General features: G+C 45.5%; 6 protein-coding genes across 11 annotated transcripts, besides 2 other annotated features; 5 read left to right on the forward strand and 1 right to left on the reverse strand.

Moving 5' to 3' along the window:
• Window positions 1–1,184: part of a mobile genetic element that runs on past the window's edge.
• Window positions 1,185–1,431: 247 nt separating this feature from the next.
• Prx4 (Peroxiredoxin 4) lies at window positions 1,432–3,247 on the forward strand. 3 transcript variants are annotated; one of them, NM_080263.4, is made up of 5 exons: window positions 1,432–1,523; window positions 2,118–2,278; window positions 2,345–2,462; window positions 2,514–2,919; window positions 2,978–3,247. In NM_080263.4, the coding sequence occupies exons 2-5, from the start codon at window positions 2,125–2,127 to the stop codon at window positions 3,026–3,028; spliced, it is 729 nt and encodes a 242-aa protein (NP_525002.1). In that variant the 5' UTR covers window positions 1,432–1,523; window positions 2,118–2,124; the 3' UTR covers window positions 3,029–3,247. The 3 variants fall into 3 exon arrangements, with proteins under 3 accessions (NP_525002.1, NP_728793.1, NP_001261350.1); NM_167971.2 differs by lacking the exon at window positions 1,432–1,523 and adding an exon at window positions 1,623–1,845; NM_001274421.1 differs by lacking the exon at window positions 1,432–1,523 and adding an exon at window positions 1,794–1,845.
• scramb2 (scramblase 2) lies at window positions 3,186–5,885 on the reverse strand. Its single transcript, NM_139504.3, has 4 exons — window positions 5,710–5,885; window positions 4,796–5,289; window positions 4,046–4,204; window positions 3,186–3,942 (listed from the first exon to the last, which is right to left on the reverse strand). Exons 1-4 carry the CDS (start codon window positions 5,822–5,824, stop codon window positions 3,919–3,921), a joined length of 792 nt encoding a protein of 263 aa, NP_647761.1. The 5' UTR covers window positions 5,825–5,885; the 3' UTR covers window positions 3,186–3,918.
• A 274-nt stretch (window positions 5,886–6,159) lies between these two features.
• On the forward strand, window positions 6,160–9,232 carry Sk2 (Sphingosine kinase 2). Its single transcript, NM_139505.4, has 2 exons — window positions 6,160–7,239; window positions 7,719–9,232. Exons 1-2 carry the CDS (start codon window positions 6,263–6,265, stop codon window positions 8,725–8,727), a joined length of 1,986 nt encoding a protein of 661 aa, NP_647762.3. The 5' UTR covers window positions 6,160–6,262; the 3' UTR covers window positions 8,728–9,232.
• Window positions 9,233–9,395: 163 nt separating this feature from the next.
• CG32485 (uncharacterized protein) lies at window positions 9,396–10,838 on the forward strand. Its single transcript, NM_167972.2, has 2 exons — window positions 9,396–9,770; window positions 10,078–10,838. Exons 1-2 carry the CDS (start codon window positions 9,612–9,614, stop codon window positions 10,585–10,587), a joined length of 669 nt encoding a protein of 222 aa, NP_728794.1. The 5' UTR covers window positions 9,396–9,611; the 3' UTR covers window positions 10,588–10,838.
• A 36-nt stretch (window positions 10,839–10,874) lies between these two features.
• Window positions 10,875–11,057: a mobile genetic element.
• Window positions 11,058–11,586: 529 nt separating this feature from the next.
• CG1271 (uncharacterized protein) lies at window positions 11,587–13,979 on the forward strand. Of its 4 annotated transcripts, NM_167973.2 has the most exons (7): window positions 11,732–11,929; window positions 12,007–12,100; window positions 12,314–12,573; window positions 12,625–12,813; window positions 12,871–13,323; window positions 13,390–13,553; window positions 13,613–13,979. In NM_167973.2, the coding sequence occupies exons 1-7, from the start codon at window positions 11,747–11,749 to the stop codon at window positions 13,887–13,889; spliced, it is 1,620 nt and encodes a 539-aa protein (NP_728795.1). In that variant the 5' UTR covers window positions 11,732–11,746; the 3' UTR covers window positions 13,890–13,979. The 4 variants fall into 4 exon arrangements, with proteins under 4 accessions (NP_728796.1, NP_995981.1, NP_728795.1 ...); NM_139506.3 differs by having other exon boundaries at window positions 12,314–12,813; NM_167974.2 differs by having other exon boundaries at window positions 11,587–12,100; window positions 12,314–12,813.
• Window positions 13,980–14,151: 172 nt separating this feature from the next.
• Window positions 14,152–14,915, forward strand: CG16753 (uncharacterized protein). Its single transcript, NM_139507.3, has one exon. The coding sequence runs from the start codon at window positions 14,229–14,231 to the stop codon at window positions 14,760–14,762; it is 534 nt and encodes a 177-aa protein (NP_647764.1). The 5' UTR covers window positions 14,152–14,228; the 3' UTR covers window positions 14,763–14,915.
• Window positions 14,916–14,941: the final 26 nt, after the last annotated feature.

The following is a 14,941-nucleotide window of genomic DNA, read 5'->3' on the forward strand; positions in this document are numbered from 1 at the left end:
CAGGTGCGTACATTGCACTCTTTATGTTTCTGATCATGTCCTGGTAAAACTTAAGATTTGGCTTGTTGTTGCTAACTAGACCGAATTTTTCTGCACTGGCCTTCAAATTTGTTTTTTAACATTTCTAGATATTGCACGGCAGTTATTGTGCTCTCAATTAAGGCTAGTTTTCCCACTCCACGGCTGGTGATACAGCCCCAAACCATCAGTGACATTTTTCCAAATTTTATCGTTGGAATGATATTTTGTTTTTCTAGCGCACTCAACGGTTTGCGCCATACTCTGCTTGGCCCGTCGTTATAAAAGAGCATCATTTTTGTTTCGTCACAAAATATGACGTCATCCCAGTACTCTTCCGCATGATCCATCATGCTCACAGCGAATTAATGACGCTTTTCCATATTGGCATCTGATAGCAAAGGGTTTTTCCTTGCAAATCTTGAAGAGTACCTATGGCGTAGGATGACTTGGCGCACAGTTTCGTGTGACACAGTTAGGTGGCATTCTTGCCTGATATCCAGAGCAAGTGATCTGACCGAGATTCGGGGGTTCGCAATCACTATTCGCATAATAAAGCGGTCTACACGCTTTTTAATTTTAATTTTCCGCCCACCACCGCTCTTAGGTTCAAGCCTGCCCTCTTTTTCCGAGCCTTTTAAAACATTGTAGACGGTCTTACGGGATACAGGAAACATTTATACTAATTCTGGAAAAGATTTTCCCAACTGGTGGTTATAGTTTATTAATTGGGTAACTTCAAAAGTTAATCTCTTTCCAGGCATTTTATTAAATTTAATAATTCGCTTTAAGCACGTTTGATCAGCAAAATTTCACAAGCAAAGTCAACAAAATTTCAATAGAAGCGTTGTAAAAAGCAATGCAAAGCCAAAAATAACGGAAAAATCGAGTTCGTTCTAAGAAAAAGAACAAAACAAAGTAGGAAAACAAAATGTGTAAAGAGTTTCTTGACAGTCTCAAAAGTGTGTAAACTTGGAATTTGTTGTTTATTTTCTTGTATATTTAATATTTTTAATTTGTTTTTTGATTTATAAGTAAAATAAATATTGTTTAATTATATTTTATAAAAAAATTGCGTTTAATTAAGCAAAAAACCCTTTATTTTTAGCTTTAAAGTCAAAAATTCAACTTATTTCACAGTGTGTAAACAGTTTCTTGACAAACTGTATATATTTTAATAAAGTTTATAGCGTAAGTAAAAGTTAACTGAGAAAGTGTTTTTTACTTAAAAAAAATTGGATAGATCATAGCATGGCCATACATCGCTTTTGATTCGCCAATGCAGCACAGATATTTTTTCTAAAATAATATTCTTTCAAAATTGCAGTTACGCGTTAATATGAAATGAAAATTCAAATATTTCATAATGAAATTTATGTTGGCAATGCTGAACTATGCATTGGTGTCGGAACGACAGTATGGTATTTTTGCGTATTACGGTCACACCAATGCCGGCAGAACAATTTGTTATTAAAACAAAAAGAGTTAATTATAGCGCTTAAAAGGTAACAGCTGTGCGTTTGCATTGTTGCTTAATGCAAGCAAGTTAACTACCCTGCAACTAAAAATAAATATTCAAATCGGAGCTAGGCAATCGCATTGGCATTGGAATTTTAGTAGTTTTGTAAACTATATTTGTTTAAATCGGTTACACGCTGACAACTATAAATTATAATAGCAGTGAAGTGAATGAAATTGATAAGCTTATCTTTTCGGAAGCGCAGCAACAATAAGCGCGTTCCACCAAAATCAATTGAAGTTCTGCCCGTTGAAATAGTTACTTTTTTGACTGCGTGGCTACAAGTTGTGGGCGTGTTCGAATTTTGGGTATGTGCGTACAGTAGAGACTGGCTGACACGGACGGAACAAGGATTTAGTACATAGAAGGAGTATCTTTTCTTTGAAGTTTAGTTTTGTTCCTAATTAACATTCAAAATTATATATCTTTACATAATTTACAAAATTAAAGATAGTTGGGCGACCACTGTACACAGATTTATTATAAATATAAAGAGCGGCAATAATTGTAAAGGCCGCGTGTAATAAATAGCGTATAAACCGAATCCAATAGCCATATACGTACGTGGATCTCGTTTCAGCCCAATCATGTCCAAGTACTTATCTGTCCTACTGCTGTCCGCGGCACTCGTTGGAGCTGCCAAGCCGGAAGATAATGAATCGTGCTATTCCTTCGCCGGCGGCTCCGTTTATCCCGACCAGCCGAAGGGCGACCATCAGCTGCAGTACACCAAGGCAGTCAGTGAGTTCCATTGGATGCAAAAAACCAGGGATCACTATTAAGTTGCTGCTACCCTTATTTCCCCAGTTTCCAAGCCAGCTCCGCAGTTCGAGGGCACCGCCGTGGTTAATAAGGAGATTGTGAAGCTATCATTGTCCCAGTATCTAGGGAAATATGTGGTGCTACTCTTCTACCCACTGGACTTGTAAGTTTACATTTACATTTAGTATGATCGCATTTCTCATTGCCATTTTAGCACCTTTGTATGCCCAACGGAGATCATTGCCTTCTCCGACCGCATCGCCGAGTTCAAGAAGATCAAGACCGAGGTGATTGGCGTCAGCGTGGACTCGCACTTCACCCACTTGGCCTGGATAAACACGCCGCGCAAGGAGGGCGGCCTGGGCGACGTGAAGATCCCACTGCTCTCCGATCTAACGCATAAGATCAGCAAGGACTACGGAGTCTACTTGGAGTCCAGCGGTCATGCGCTGCGCGGTCTCTTCATTATCGATCAGACCGGAGTGCTGCGACAGATCACCATGAATGATTTGCCCGTGGGACGCTCTGTGGACGAGACTATTCGTCTGGTTCAGGCCTTCCAGTATACGGACACCCATGGAGAGGTTTGCCCAGCAGGTTGGCGGCCAGGTGCCGATACGGTAGGTTTTTTGAAGCATTGCCTTAGGTAAATTCTTTTTGATACCATTACCTTTACAGATCGTTCCCAATCCTGAGGAGAAGACGAAGTACTTTGCCAAGAACAACTAGGGACAGATAGAGATGCACATTACCTTAGTAGCCTAGCCCAGTTACATTCCTAATGTTCACGACTGAATCACGATGCAAACGAACAATCGCTAGAGTCCTCTGTACAGAAAATCCAAATCCGCAATGCCACCGATTGTGAATATTTCGCATTTGCTTTGTACAAAACATAGTTTGTTTATTTTACAGCATAACTGAGATATAAATAAATTCATGAAGTACATGTGAAGGTGATGAAAATTGCGCGGCGCCACAGGAGCGGTACCAAAAAGGAGGAGATGTTTTCGATCTCAAAATGCCTTGAAAGCTGGCTCACTAGGCCACTCTAATGGGTAACAATTCGATTGCAATTAGTTTCATACAAAAATATATGTAATATGTAATATGTAGTAGGTAAAAGGTAATAGTAAATTAGTTAGGTACGCCATGGTTGCAATTAAGTTATCCTGTGCTCCGACCTATGCGTACAACAAAGCTAGGTCTGTCGAGGTATATAAATCTGGGGAAACGGGACGGGGGCGACGACAATAACTAGGACGTCATAAGGCACTCGTTCTCGTCGGATTCTTCGTGTGTAGTCTGCTTTCTGTTTTCCGTTTTGTGCGTTTGTCAGTAAGTGCTTCATTGTGGTGAGCTTTAAATGCCAAAACCGAGGTTCATAAAATAACGAAGGTGCAACTGCGGTTCAGATCCAAGTTGTGCGGGAGATTCCTTTGCTGCGGAGATTCCGTATCGATCAAAGCGTTGCACTGTTCAGATTCCCGGAAACGTTAATCAAATAAGGGGTTAAAAAGTTCTTAGAGCTATGACCATGCAACACGTCGAACCAAAAAGCAGTCGGCGATTATAATGTTTGGGCGTTTGTTCCTTTAGAATGCGATTCATCATACAGCCTACTGCTCGTAGTAAACCGCGTCCTGGAATTAAGACAAACACAAATCAATGAAGGGAAACGAGTATATAGCACTGGCATATGCTTTATTTCACTCAGTGATATATATGATATACTGATATACTCACAATCAAAAAGAGCGCTGCGAATATGAGCGCCTTCATGCGGACATCCAGATTCAGGGGGAAGGTGACGCTGAAGTAGTCCGCATCGGTGAACAGCTCCCTTCCCAGTCCGGACCATTGTTTGCTGATTTTGCCGATCTCCTCGTTGTTGGCGCTCAATACCTGTGCGCGGTTAAAGGGGCGAGAGATGTTTGCGTTTCGCATTAATCGGTTCGCAGTTCGCGGCATCGCAATTAATTGACTCGCTCTGGACAGTCAGGCATGGCTAACCATGACGTCACTGCCTCGGACTGCAGTCTCTTTGCTTCTGTACGATCACAGCAGCGGTCAGTAAAAGGGCTCATAGATCGGCACAAACACTTGGTGCATTTTAGCCATAAAAAGTATAAATTGATTGATTGATTTTCCTATATCTAGAGGCATCTGTTAAATAACGTATACAATTGAAAATTTAAAACTAGTGTGGGTGCTATTAATTTGAACGCTTCTGTCTGTTCATAATTATTTAGAATATATGTATATAGGCACTTATAAATGTTTAATAATTAAAAAAGCAATTAAGTGGACGCCTGATACTGTTCATTTTGGAATTTTATAAAGCTTCGTCTTTGACTGATGAAGACCATACATATGTACTCCTCCGAAGAATTTAAAGCTAATCCGCTGACCGCTGCTGTGTGTGTATACACTTGTTTGGGCATTGGGAATCGAGATCGAGAGCCAAGAATAACCACTTGTTGGCTGCGTACTGACCTTGAAGTTGGTATCGCTGAAGCACTTGCAGGGACAGACGGGTCCCTCGATCTGCAGGACGGTATCGCCGCATGTGTTCTTGATGTTGAACTTGGGCCGCATGAAGGTGCAGACCTGCTCAACGCTACCGATCACCTGGCCGGGTGGCGCCGACACCTCCACGGCGTTCATGCAGCTGGGAAAGCAGCAGAGGATGTCGCACTTGAAGGGCCGGTACAGGTGGAGCACCTCGTTCTGAAAATTGTCCAGTATCTTCATCTCGAAGGGGCGCGACCGGCCGAGCATGTTGCGGGTGCAGCAGTCGCTCTCCTCGTACGCGAAGTACACATTCTGGCCCAGTGAGTTCTTCACCTTGAAGCGGTTCTTCGTCTCGAAGCCGGTGAGCAGCTCCAGTTTCTCGATCTTCTGCGACACGAGCAACTGGTCCAGAGCGGTCAGGTATTCCAGTCCCTGCGGGCAGTTGGGCATGCCCACGGGTATCGACATCCAGTTTTCTGCAATGGGGCGTTGTTCCGGATTAGCTCCCTATGTATTTATATTTATCTATATGCATAAAGTGCTTTTCCGATATCTATGCATGGGTAAAGGAAATTAGCATAGCTACAATGGCGGTCAGGCGATTAGGGCCAGTGATAGCAGTTCTTAACATAAACTAATATTTTAAACAATATGTATTTACGTATTGACTTGGAATCACTTCACTTTTTGGTACATTATAAAATATCTTTTTTACATAGATAACTATGGGTGCTATTGCCATGCCCGCTGCTGTACTAAATGCCAAGAAAGAGACGACGGCATTTCCGCCTTTCGCACACGCCCACTAGCCCACACAGACGCGCGCAACCGACTAGGTCCATCCGAGTGATGGAATTCAACAGTGGACAAATCCATATATGTCCATCGCTACGCACCAGGTCCGTTGGCATTGTTGCCAACATTCGCCGCCTGCGGCTGCAGGACCACTGCGCCATTCTCGTCCTGCGGTGCATTCTGCGGGAGCACCTTGTACTCGCTCATCTGCATCATTGTTATTCCCAGCAATTAAATTCGTATCGGATTCTTTAACAGTTCACAAAACACTAAATGCAGGGTGACCGCGTTGCGAACGCCGAAAAATGCAACGCAAATGCACCGTACGAAATATTCTGTCATATATTTTGGTATTTATTCGAACACAGAAAAATATCAACAAAAAGCTTTCAGCACTCAATGCAGTGACAAGTTAAATTTGTTATGAGCTGACGTTTTTGTGGATTCATTTGTATTATTGCATTGTATTGCAATAGTTTCCTTAAGCTAGCCTCTTTAAGTTCTAAGAATTTTGAGTTTATTTGTGCCAGTTGGTATATTCGCGCCTGCCACCGACGGTAACACTGCGGCTATGATTGGATGATAAGCGATCCATAAAAGCCTGGACACAAAAGACCTGAAACATGCTGCTTGGCAGCCGAATCTCCAGTCGAAATGAGCGAATCTCTTGATAAGACCACCAGCCCGAGCTCGGCCAGTTCCAGGGCCACGCCCCCGGGAACGCAGGATGCGGATGAGGGCCACGACGTGAGCGATACCTTCTACACGAGCCAGCGCAAGAAGGGCAGCCACGTATTTCGGGTGCGCCTTGACGCCACAGGATTCACCCTGCAGCGGGAGTCGCCGGGCGGTAGCATTGTTAAGGAGCAACATGTCCGCATATCGGACATTGTGGGTGCCCGCTGCATGCGGCCCAAGAAGAGCCGGCGCCTGGCGATGTCGGGCGCCTGTGCGTGCAGCTCCGGTAATCCCAATTCGCCAGCCATCTCGGCGTCCGGCGATCACCATCGCCCTGCCACCACACCAAGCAAATGCAGCACCAATAGTCGGGATAATATTCCTTCGGATGGCGGCGATGTCAGCGCGTTTCTCTACGTTTTTGCCTATGTTCTGAAGAAGAGGAGCCTGCGGTCGGAGTTGCACCGGGAGCGAACGGTGCTCACTCTGCGCTTCCGGTCGTTCGACACCTTCGAGGACAACATGAGGGAGGCGGATCGTTGGTACAGATCCCTTCGCTGGCAGTTGCATCGCACGCTGGAGGAGATCTTTGTGGCGCCGACGGTGGATGAGCGACGCCGTCGAGTGCTTGTGCTGTTGAATCCCAAATCCGGTTCCGGTGACGCTCGTGAGGTCTTCAACATGCACGTGACGCCGGTGCTCAACGAGGCCGAGGTGCCCTACGACCTGTATGTAACCAAGCATTCCAACTTTGCCATCGAGTTCTTGAGCACCAGGTGCCTGGACGCCTGGTGCTGCGTGGTGGCTGTCGGCGGAGACGGTCTCTTCCACGAGATAGTCAATGGACTGCTGCAGCGCCAGGACTGGGCCCACGTCCTGCCTCATCTGGCACTGGGAATCATTCCTTGCGGCTCCGGAAATGGATTGGCCCGCTCCATTGCCCATTGTTACAAGTATGTTATCTTTGTTTCATGTTTCATTAGGAAAAACCCCCTTTTGACTTATGTGGATCTTCATATTTCGTGTAAAACAATCCCTCCAGCGTCTAGCCATGCAGTTTATCATTAGATTACATTCATAAGCAAAAGTAGTTTTCTTATCGTGTCAAATGGTTTTGTTGTTTTGCAAGTGGGGATATCCCCTTAAAGTTAAATTGACGTCAGACTAGAACAAACTTTCCACATCGTTAAGTAATTGCCCCCCAATTTCGTTCAACATTTAGTGGCATATCATCGAACTTTGAAATCTTTATGTTCTTTCTTTATGTTCATCTATAGCTCAACTTCCCGATAAAAGAGTATAAAAAGGGTAATAGAAAAGAATGTTTATAGACTTTAAAACCACATTCAGGTGTCTCATATCCGATCTATTGGTCGTAATCCGATTATCAGTCTTGTGTTGAAACCTATTCACTTGAAACCTTTCTCCCCAGCGAACCATACTTCAGCAAGCCAGTGCTAGGAGCTGCTCTGACCGTAATCAGTGGACGCAGTTCACCCATGGACGTGGTCCGGGTGCAGCTGCAGAGTCGCTCCCTCTACTCCTTCCTGTCCATCGGCTGGGGTCTGATCTCGGACGTGGACATCGAGAGCGAGCGCATTCGCATGTTGGGCTACCAGCGCTTCACCGTGTGGACCCTCTACCGTCTGGTGAATCTGCGCACCTACAACGGCCGAATCAGCTATCTTCTGACGGACCATGAGGTGTCCTCAACCCATAGCGCTACCGGTTATGCTGCCCAGCGGAGAATGCAGAGCAGCCGTAGCTGCAACACGCACATCGACATGCTAAATGGGCCGGCGCCCATCTATCATTCCAGTGCCGAGTACCTGCCACAGGAGTTTGCGGACGTGATCTCCCTGGAGACGTCCATCAATCAGTCGTTCCGCTCGAGGTGCGACAGCTGGTTGTCGGGGGGATCGCGGCGCAGCTTTTACTATTCCATATCGGAGAGCATCTACCACAGTCTGGCGGATGAGAGCGAGTTCGCCGGCCTGGCGGCCGCCTCGCTGGAAAACCGGCAGCAGAACTACGGTCCGGCAAGCGAGCTGCCGGATCTGAACGAACCGCTGTCCGAGGATCAGGGTTGGCTGGTGGAGGAGGGCGAGTTCGTCATGATGCACGCCGTTTACCAGACCCATCTGGGCATCGACTGTCATTTTGCGCCCAAGGCCCAGCTGAACGACGGCACCATCTACCTGATCCTCATACGCGCCGGCATCAGCCGCCCGCACCTGCTGAGCTTCCTCTACAACATGAGCTCCGGCACTCACCTGCCGGAGTCGCACGACGACCATGTGAAGGTGCTGCCAGTGCGAGCATTCCGCCTGGAGCCCTACGACAATCACGGCATCATCACGGTCGACGGCGAGCGCGTCGAGTTCGGGCCCCTCCAAGCTGAGGTCCTGCCGGGCATAGCCCGCGTCATGGTGCCCAAGTAGGAGGAGCTTACTGAAGACCATCAAGCAATAGAAATCTCAATTTTGGAATCTCTGCATTTGTAGCTAATACTTAGGGTCCCAGGTGGCCGATATGAGAGAGTTGTGCATTCTACATATTTCGTGTTTTTGTGGCCTGCTTCTGCCAACCAATCATGTATTGTTAACATTTTAAACACAATAACAGCTATTTCCGAAATATCTAACATGTTTGTTTATAAAACGTGTGCCATATGAAGTGCACGTGAATTTATTTTTATCTCGGCTGTTCAAAATAGCGATGAAAGTCTTATTTATTTTGTTCTTTTTTTTTTTAAACTGTGTAACGAAATGAGATATATATTCAAAATGTTTAAAGATGAATACAAATAAATCTTCATGAATTCAAAAATCTTAGAAAGTAACAGTGTAAGTAACAGAGCTAAATCATTTACAATTCCATATTTTAAAGTAGGAAGTTAAGAATATAACATCTTTGAGCTTGAAATAAAAAATAAAAATGTTAACTAATTTCAGCTCTGTTTCAATTTGTTTTCTTCTCTTTACTATATAGTTTAAAATATTTTTCAAAATTTATTATCAATTAAAGCTTTTATTAAAATGTAACGGTTCCAACCAATAACGGTAATTTTTCGGTATTTCGTGCTTGCATTTAGTATTGTTGTGGAACGCAAATGACAGCTTTTAGAGAGTTTCAGCCGGTCACACTGGTCGAAAAAAAAGAAAAAAACAAATCCGTTCCGTTTGTGAAAAAACATTTCCGAGTAAAAATAAACAGCGCTGCTTGCATTTCACATAGTGTCAGCACATTCCGATTCCAGTCCGCGACTCTCCAGCACGGAATCCCAGTCTGCATTCCGGTCAGGAAGCGATTCGTGCTCTACAATATGTCGTCCGAGGAGCTGGCGCCAATTAACGAGCAGGACTTCAAGGATCTCAAGGAGCGCATGAAATTGATTGTGGAGGCGGATCCAAAGCAGTATCACAATGACTTTTCGCTGCGTCGCTATCTGCGCGCCTTCAAGACCACAGATGACGCATTTCAGGTGAGCCGTTCGCAAATAAGGCCCAATAATAACCATTATTTGAAAATAGGAACCTCAGCTCTGAATACCCTTTCTCTAGGTCTCGAACTAATTTCCCCCTTAATTAGCCCCTTTGAGCTCTGATTAAGTAATAAAATGCCAAGTTGAATGCCTTTTATGGATATAAACCAATGGATGCTTATGATATCATCATCCATATCTTGGACCATATAAAAATTATATGAAATAATGAATACCTTAAAGGGATTTCAGATACTTTTTAGACCTTATGCTGAATAGTAGTACGAACAATGTTTTCCCTTTACAGGCCATTCTAAAGACCAACAAGTGGCGTGAGACATACGGCGTGGACAAGCTGTCCGAGATGGACCGCAGCCAGCTGGACAAGAAGGCGCGCCTGCTGCGCCACCGCGACTGCATCGGCCGTCCGGTGATCTACATTCCGGCCAAAAATCACAGCTCGGAGCGGGACATCGACGAGCTGACGCGCTTCATCGTCTACAATTTGGAGGAGGCGTGCAAGAAGTGCTTCGAGGAGGTCACCGACCGCCTGTGCATTGTCTTCGATCTGGCCGAGTTCAGCACCAGCTGCATGGACTATCAGCTAGTGCAGAATCTCATCTGGCTGCTGGGCAAGCACTTTCCGGAGCGCCTGGGCGTCTGTCTGATCATCAACTCGCCCGGTCTGTTCTCCACCATTTGGCCGGCCATACGTGTACTGTTGGACGACAATACGGCCAAGAAGGTGAAGTTTGTGGCGGACGAGGCGGAGCTGTGCCAGTACCTCATCCCCGACATCCTGCCAACGGACATGTAAGGCTTCCGCCACGAAATCAGCATCCGACGAGGCTTCTGCTAGGCGTAGACATATCTCCAAAGAGAACCGAAACCAGTACCTAAGTTTGCAAGGAGGCTTCTGAGAGCTTTTATCCAGTATAGTACTCTATCTGTAAATCGATGTGTTTAACAAGTTGATTGTAAAGCGTATTCTATTGGACACCACAACTATTAGTACAATGCTAACTATTTTAGATAAAGGTTTATCTTGTATGTGTAGTATCTATATACCTGAATTCGTACCTATATATATATATATATATAATACAGTATAATTCGCTTAGCTGCATCGATAGTTAGCTGCATCGGCAAGATATCTGCATTATTTTTCCATTTTTTTGTGTGAATTTATTTTTCCTTAAAAAAAAAAAATTAAGTTAGCTGCATTTTTAAGTTACCTGCATCGAGGCATTGTGCAAAGTACTCGAGGCACCTAAGCGAATTATACTGTATATATGCAAGTGTCTATGTGTACAGCAAATAAAGTTGTTAAAAAAAAAAAGCGACGCCAAGATTAGATCGGTGTTGCGTCGCACACGTGAGTAATCGTTTTGTGGGAAGCGTCGATAGTGCTCTAATTTTAGAGGGCTTATCGCTACCTTTAGATAAGAATCATAATCCTGAACGAAACATGGTGGTAGCTCTTATCAACTGATGATGATGATTTGAAATTGGCGCCAATCAGAGTTGTCACTACGTTGGGCAACTGTGAAGGGATATTTATGTGTTAGCCAACACAGGATGCTGCAATTATATCAGCAATTAAACTAAACCCATACAACAACCCTTGCAAGTAGATTGCTTTGTACATTCTAGTATTTTATTGCGTATTTAATGTTTTGAAATGTAGCCTTTGTTTAGATCTTATTTAGATTCTAGCTACTTTCGAGCTAGTTGACTTGCAGCTGGCGCGAGCAGGTGGCAGCCCTGGATAACCAGTTGCGTTATCATCTGGACTCGAAACAAAAACAAAAGTCGAGCACTTGATAAGGAAATCTGAATCGCGCACTATGAGAGCTCGTCGGAATAACAATAACAATAAGTATAGCCGCAGCAGTAGCGAAATGGATAAGTCGCCCCGCCAATTCAGCTCAGCAGCGTCCCAAAGCCAGTGATCGACGAAGCGTGCGCTGGGAAACATGTCGGCGCCTTCAAAAGTAGCAGCTAAGCCAGCAGGAGCAGCCAAGGATTCCCAGTGTGCGGAGGAGTCGGGACCACCCGACTCACCCGCTTTCATACTCGCCCTGGATGTTGGCACCACCTGCGTGCGGAGCTTCGTTCTGGACGAACAATGCGAAGTCCGGGGATCGGCGGTGGATGCTGTAAGTGATTCGATCTTCAAGTGACCCGCGGTGCAAAGTTAATTAAGCAAAACCTTGACGACCTTTGGCGCAATTAGGTGGAGCTACTGAACCCGCAGCCAGGCTATTTCGAAATCGAACCCGAGAGCTTGTGGCGGAAAATCGTTGGCGTTATAACGCAGGCAGTAAAAAGTGAGTATCGCGAATCTCTAAAATCCCCAACAGGTTTAATACATCGTTAAATATATTAATTAAAGGCTTATTCCTAAAATAAGTGAGGTAAACCTGAATTTGGGCACAGATATGATTACATTTGAGATTACTTATTCATAGTTATTGAATTTTCAAGTGCAGTACGATTGTGATCCTGGATAAGCTAGAACTTACTTTTGATGCCTTTTGCAGATGCTCAACTGACACCACCGGACATCACCTGCCTGACCATCTCCACGCAGCGCTGCACGTTTCTCACGTGGGATCATCGCAGTGGCGAGTACTACCACAATTTCATCACCTGGAAGGATTTGCGCGCCGACGAGCTGGTTGACCAGTGGAATGCCAGCTGGACGAAGAGCTCCATGAACTGGTTCTCGTATGCCCTGTTCCTTCTCACCCGCCAGTCACGATTCCTCGCCGGCAGCGTTCTCCAACTGATGAATGGCCAGGTCACTCCAAGGCTACTCTTCGAGATAATGAACAACAAGAAGTTGAAGCAGGCTCTGATGCAGAAGAAGGCGCGCGTGGAGCTGTTGGACTCGTGGATCCTGCACAAGCTAAGAACTGGCAGCAGTCGCGATAAGGATGTGGAGCACATAACCGATGTGACCTCGAGTACGGCGACGGGTTTGTACGATCCGTTCACGCTCAGCTGGTCGCCGCTTATAAGCTGGCTATTCGGCATCAATGTGAGTTGGCTATATCCTCCATCAGGCTCTATTTGCATTCATTTGCTTCCATTGCAGTCAAAAATCTTGCCGCGTGTGGTGGACAACGGCTACAAGGGCTTTGGGCATGTGCATCCTACTGCCTTCGGTCCGGATTGGGCCAACACAGAGATACCCATTGCTGCCTCTTTAAGTGACCAAACAGCAGCCATTTGGGGCTCGCAGTGTTTCCAGAAGAACGACGTCAAGGTCACAATGGGTACTGGTGCGTTCCTTAATCTGGTAACAGGCGATCGTTGCCAAGCTGTCATCTCTGGCATGTATCCATTGGTGGCCTGGCAGTTCAAGAAACCAACCAGGCAGCAGGGAGCTGTCTACTGCATTGAGGGAGCATCCCATGACTTTGGCACCGTGGTCACTTGGGCGCAATCGTGCGAGCTCTTCGATAGTCCAGCGAACACCTCAGATATTGCACAGTCCGTTCCAGATACGAACGATGTGTTCTTCATGCCGGCCTTCAGTGGCCTGGGGGTATGTTTTTTAAAGCACTTTTGCAACTGGTTCAAGATTACCTAATCCCCATCTTATCTTTGACAGCCCCCGGTGAACGATTATCGGTCAGCAAGTGGCTTTATTGGCCTCACTCCGTCCACCACCAAAGCCCACATGGTGCGGGCTCTGCTCGAGAGCATAGTATTTCGTCTGGTGCAGCTGATCGAGGCCGCTGAGAAGGAGACCTCTCAGAAGCTTCATATGATTAGGTATTTCTGTCTATCCATCTTAACCAATTTTACATTGCACTTATTTTCTTCTATTTTAGGGTTGATGGCGGCGTCTCCCGCAATGACTTCGTCTGCCAATTCCTTGCGGATCTCAGCCGACTGCGGGTGGAGCGGGCGGACAATGCGGAGAGCAGCATCATGGGAGCCACGTTCATGGCGGGCATCAACCTCGGAATCTGGCGCGATGTGAACGATCTCAAACGTTTCCGGAAAGTGGCGCGAGTCTTTGAACCGCGTCCCAAGGAGTACGAAACCATTGCCAACCGGATGGACAAATGGAGCCGGACGATTGCCCGGTTTAGTGACTGGTATTAGGTTAAACTTTTATTCTCTGTCTTTGTTATTTGTTATTCATTAGTCACTTAGAAGGCTAGGTAGTTGGTAAATAAAATGCTGAATTTATATATTACATACGTTTTTATGGGCTGTGGAATATATATATATTTTAAATGACATATTTAAGTGCTAATCTTCGAAGCTGAATAATAAATTTCAAATATATTAACCAACAATCAGCTTGCCGCCGATAACCGATAACGAAGCACTGTTATTGTCATCGCTAACCATACCGGGTGTGGTGACACTGATTTTGGGGCTTAGCACGCTGCACGTTTGTTTTTATTTTGATTTTGTTGGTGCACAAATCGCAGTAGAATGGCAAAAACGAAGAAAAATGTAAGGGCCAAGGCGAAAAGCGTGGTGGGGGCGGCCAAGCAGAAGGCTCAGGACATGAAGGCCAAGCTGCGCGAGGATCGTCTGCTCCACAAGACCCTTACGCCCAAGAAGACGACCACCAAGAAGGAGAAATCCGAGGCGAAACACAAGAAGCTGCTCAAGAGATTCGCCGAAGCGCGTAAGAAACGCAAGGAGGAGCACAAGAATCGCGAGAAGACCAAAGTTGTCGGAGATCTAAAACCACTGCGGGATGCCCTACCCTCGCTGCAGGACATCTACAAGCTGGTGAAGACCAAGCAAAAGGATGTCTCCGAGGGGGCAGCCCTCACAGAACCAGAGGTCCGACTGAGTGCCAACGAGAAGATCCGGAAAAAACGCACTGAAATGGTCAACACCGTCAAGTCCTTCGAAAAGCTCATCAAAGACAAGAACTTCAAGAAGAATCCCCGCGAAGTCATCGCCGCCCATGTGCGCAACAAGTACCAGGCGATGGAAGAGGACGACTACGAATAGAAGCCTCAAATCAGCAGATTAATTATTTTTAGGTATAAACATAAATAATACAAGGATTGTAAAGAAATATACGATGACGCAAGTATGTTAGTCCAAAACTATGAAAAACGTTACTAATTGAGCACTGTAAAATAAACTGTGCATATCTAGAACAATTTATGATCAATGTTTAGAGCTAA

This window comes from Drosophila melanogaster, chromosome 3L (assembly GCF_000001215.4).
Source record: "Drosophila melanogaster chromosome 3L".
In the NCBI taxonomy this organism is placed as follows: Eukaryota; Metazoa; Arthropoda; class Insecta; order Diptera; family Drosophilidae; genus Drosophila; species Drosophila melanogaster.

Bases quoted from the DNA above. Each gene is read 5' to 3' on its own strand.
- Sk2 (NM_139505.4), top strand. From the start codon at position 6,263: ATGAGCGAATCTCTTGATAAGACCACCAGCCCGAGCTCGGCCAGTTCC. The intron at 7,240-7,718 runs GTATGTTATCTT...CTTTCTCCCCAG, and splicing joins TCCATTGCCCATTGTTACAA to CGAACCATACTTCAGCAAGC.
- CG32485 (NM_167972.2), top strand. From the start codon at position 9,612: ATGTCGTCCGAGGAGCTGGCGCCAATTAACGAGCAGGACTTCAAGGAT. The intron at 9,771-10,077 runs GTGAGCCGTTCG...TTCCCTTTACAG, and splicing joins CCACAGATGACGCATTTCAG to GCCATTCTAAAGACCAACAA.
- scramb2 (NM_139504.3), bottom strand. From the start codon at position 5,824: ATGATGCAGATGAGCGAGTACAAGGTGCTCCCGCAGAATGCACCGCAG. The intron at 5,290-5,709 runs GTGCGTAGCGAT...GCCCCATTGCAG, and splicing joins CAACAATGCCAACGGACCTG to AAAACTGGATGTCGATACCC. The intron at 3,943-4,045 runs GTGAGTATATCA...TCTTAATTCCAG, and splicing joins TCGCAGCGCTCTTTTTGATT to GACGCGGTTTACTACGAGCA.
- CG1271 (NM_139506.3), top strand. From the start codon at position 11,747: ATGTCGGCGCCTTCAAAAGTAGCAGCTAAGCCAGCAGGAGCAGCCAAG. The intron at 12,101-12,313 runs GTGAGTATCGCG...TGCCTTTTGCAG, and splicing joins TATAACGCAGGCAGTAAAAA to ATGCTCAACTGACACCACCG. The intron at 12,814-12,870 runs GTGAGTTGGCTA...CTTCCATTGCAG, and splicing joins GCTGGCTATTCGGCATCAAT to TCAAAAATCTTGCCGCGTGT.
- CG16753 (NM_139507.3), top strand. From the start codon at position 14,229: ATGGCAAAAACGAAGAAAAATGTAAGGGCCAAGGCGAAAAGCGTGGTG.
- Prx4 (NM_080263.4), top strand. From the start codon at position 2,125: ATGTCCAAGTACTTATCTGTCCTACTGCTGTCCGCGGCACTCGTTGGA. The intron at 2,463-2,513 runs GTAAGTTTACAT...TTGCCATTTTAG, and splicing joins CTCTTCTACCCACTGGACTT to CACCTTTGTATGCCCAACGG. The intron at 2,920-2,977 runs GTAGGTTTTTTG...TTACCTTTACAG, and splicing joins GGCGGCCAGGTGCCGATACG to ATCGTTCCCAATCCTGAGGA.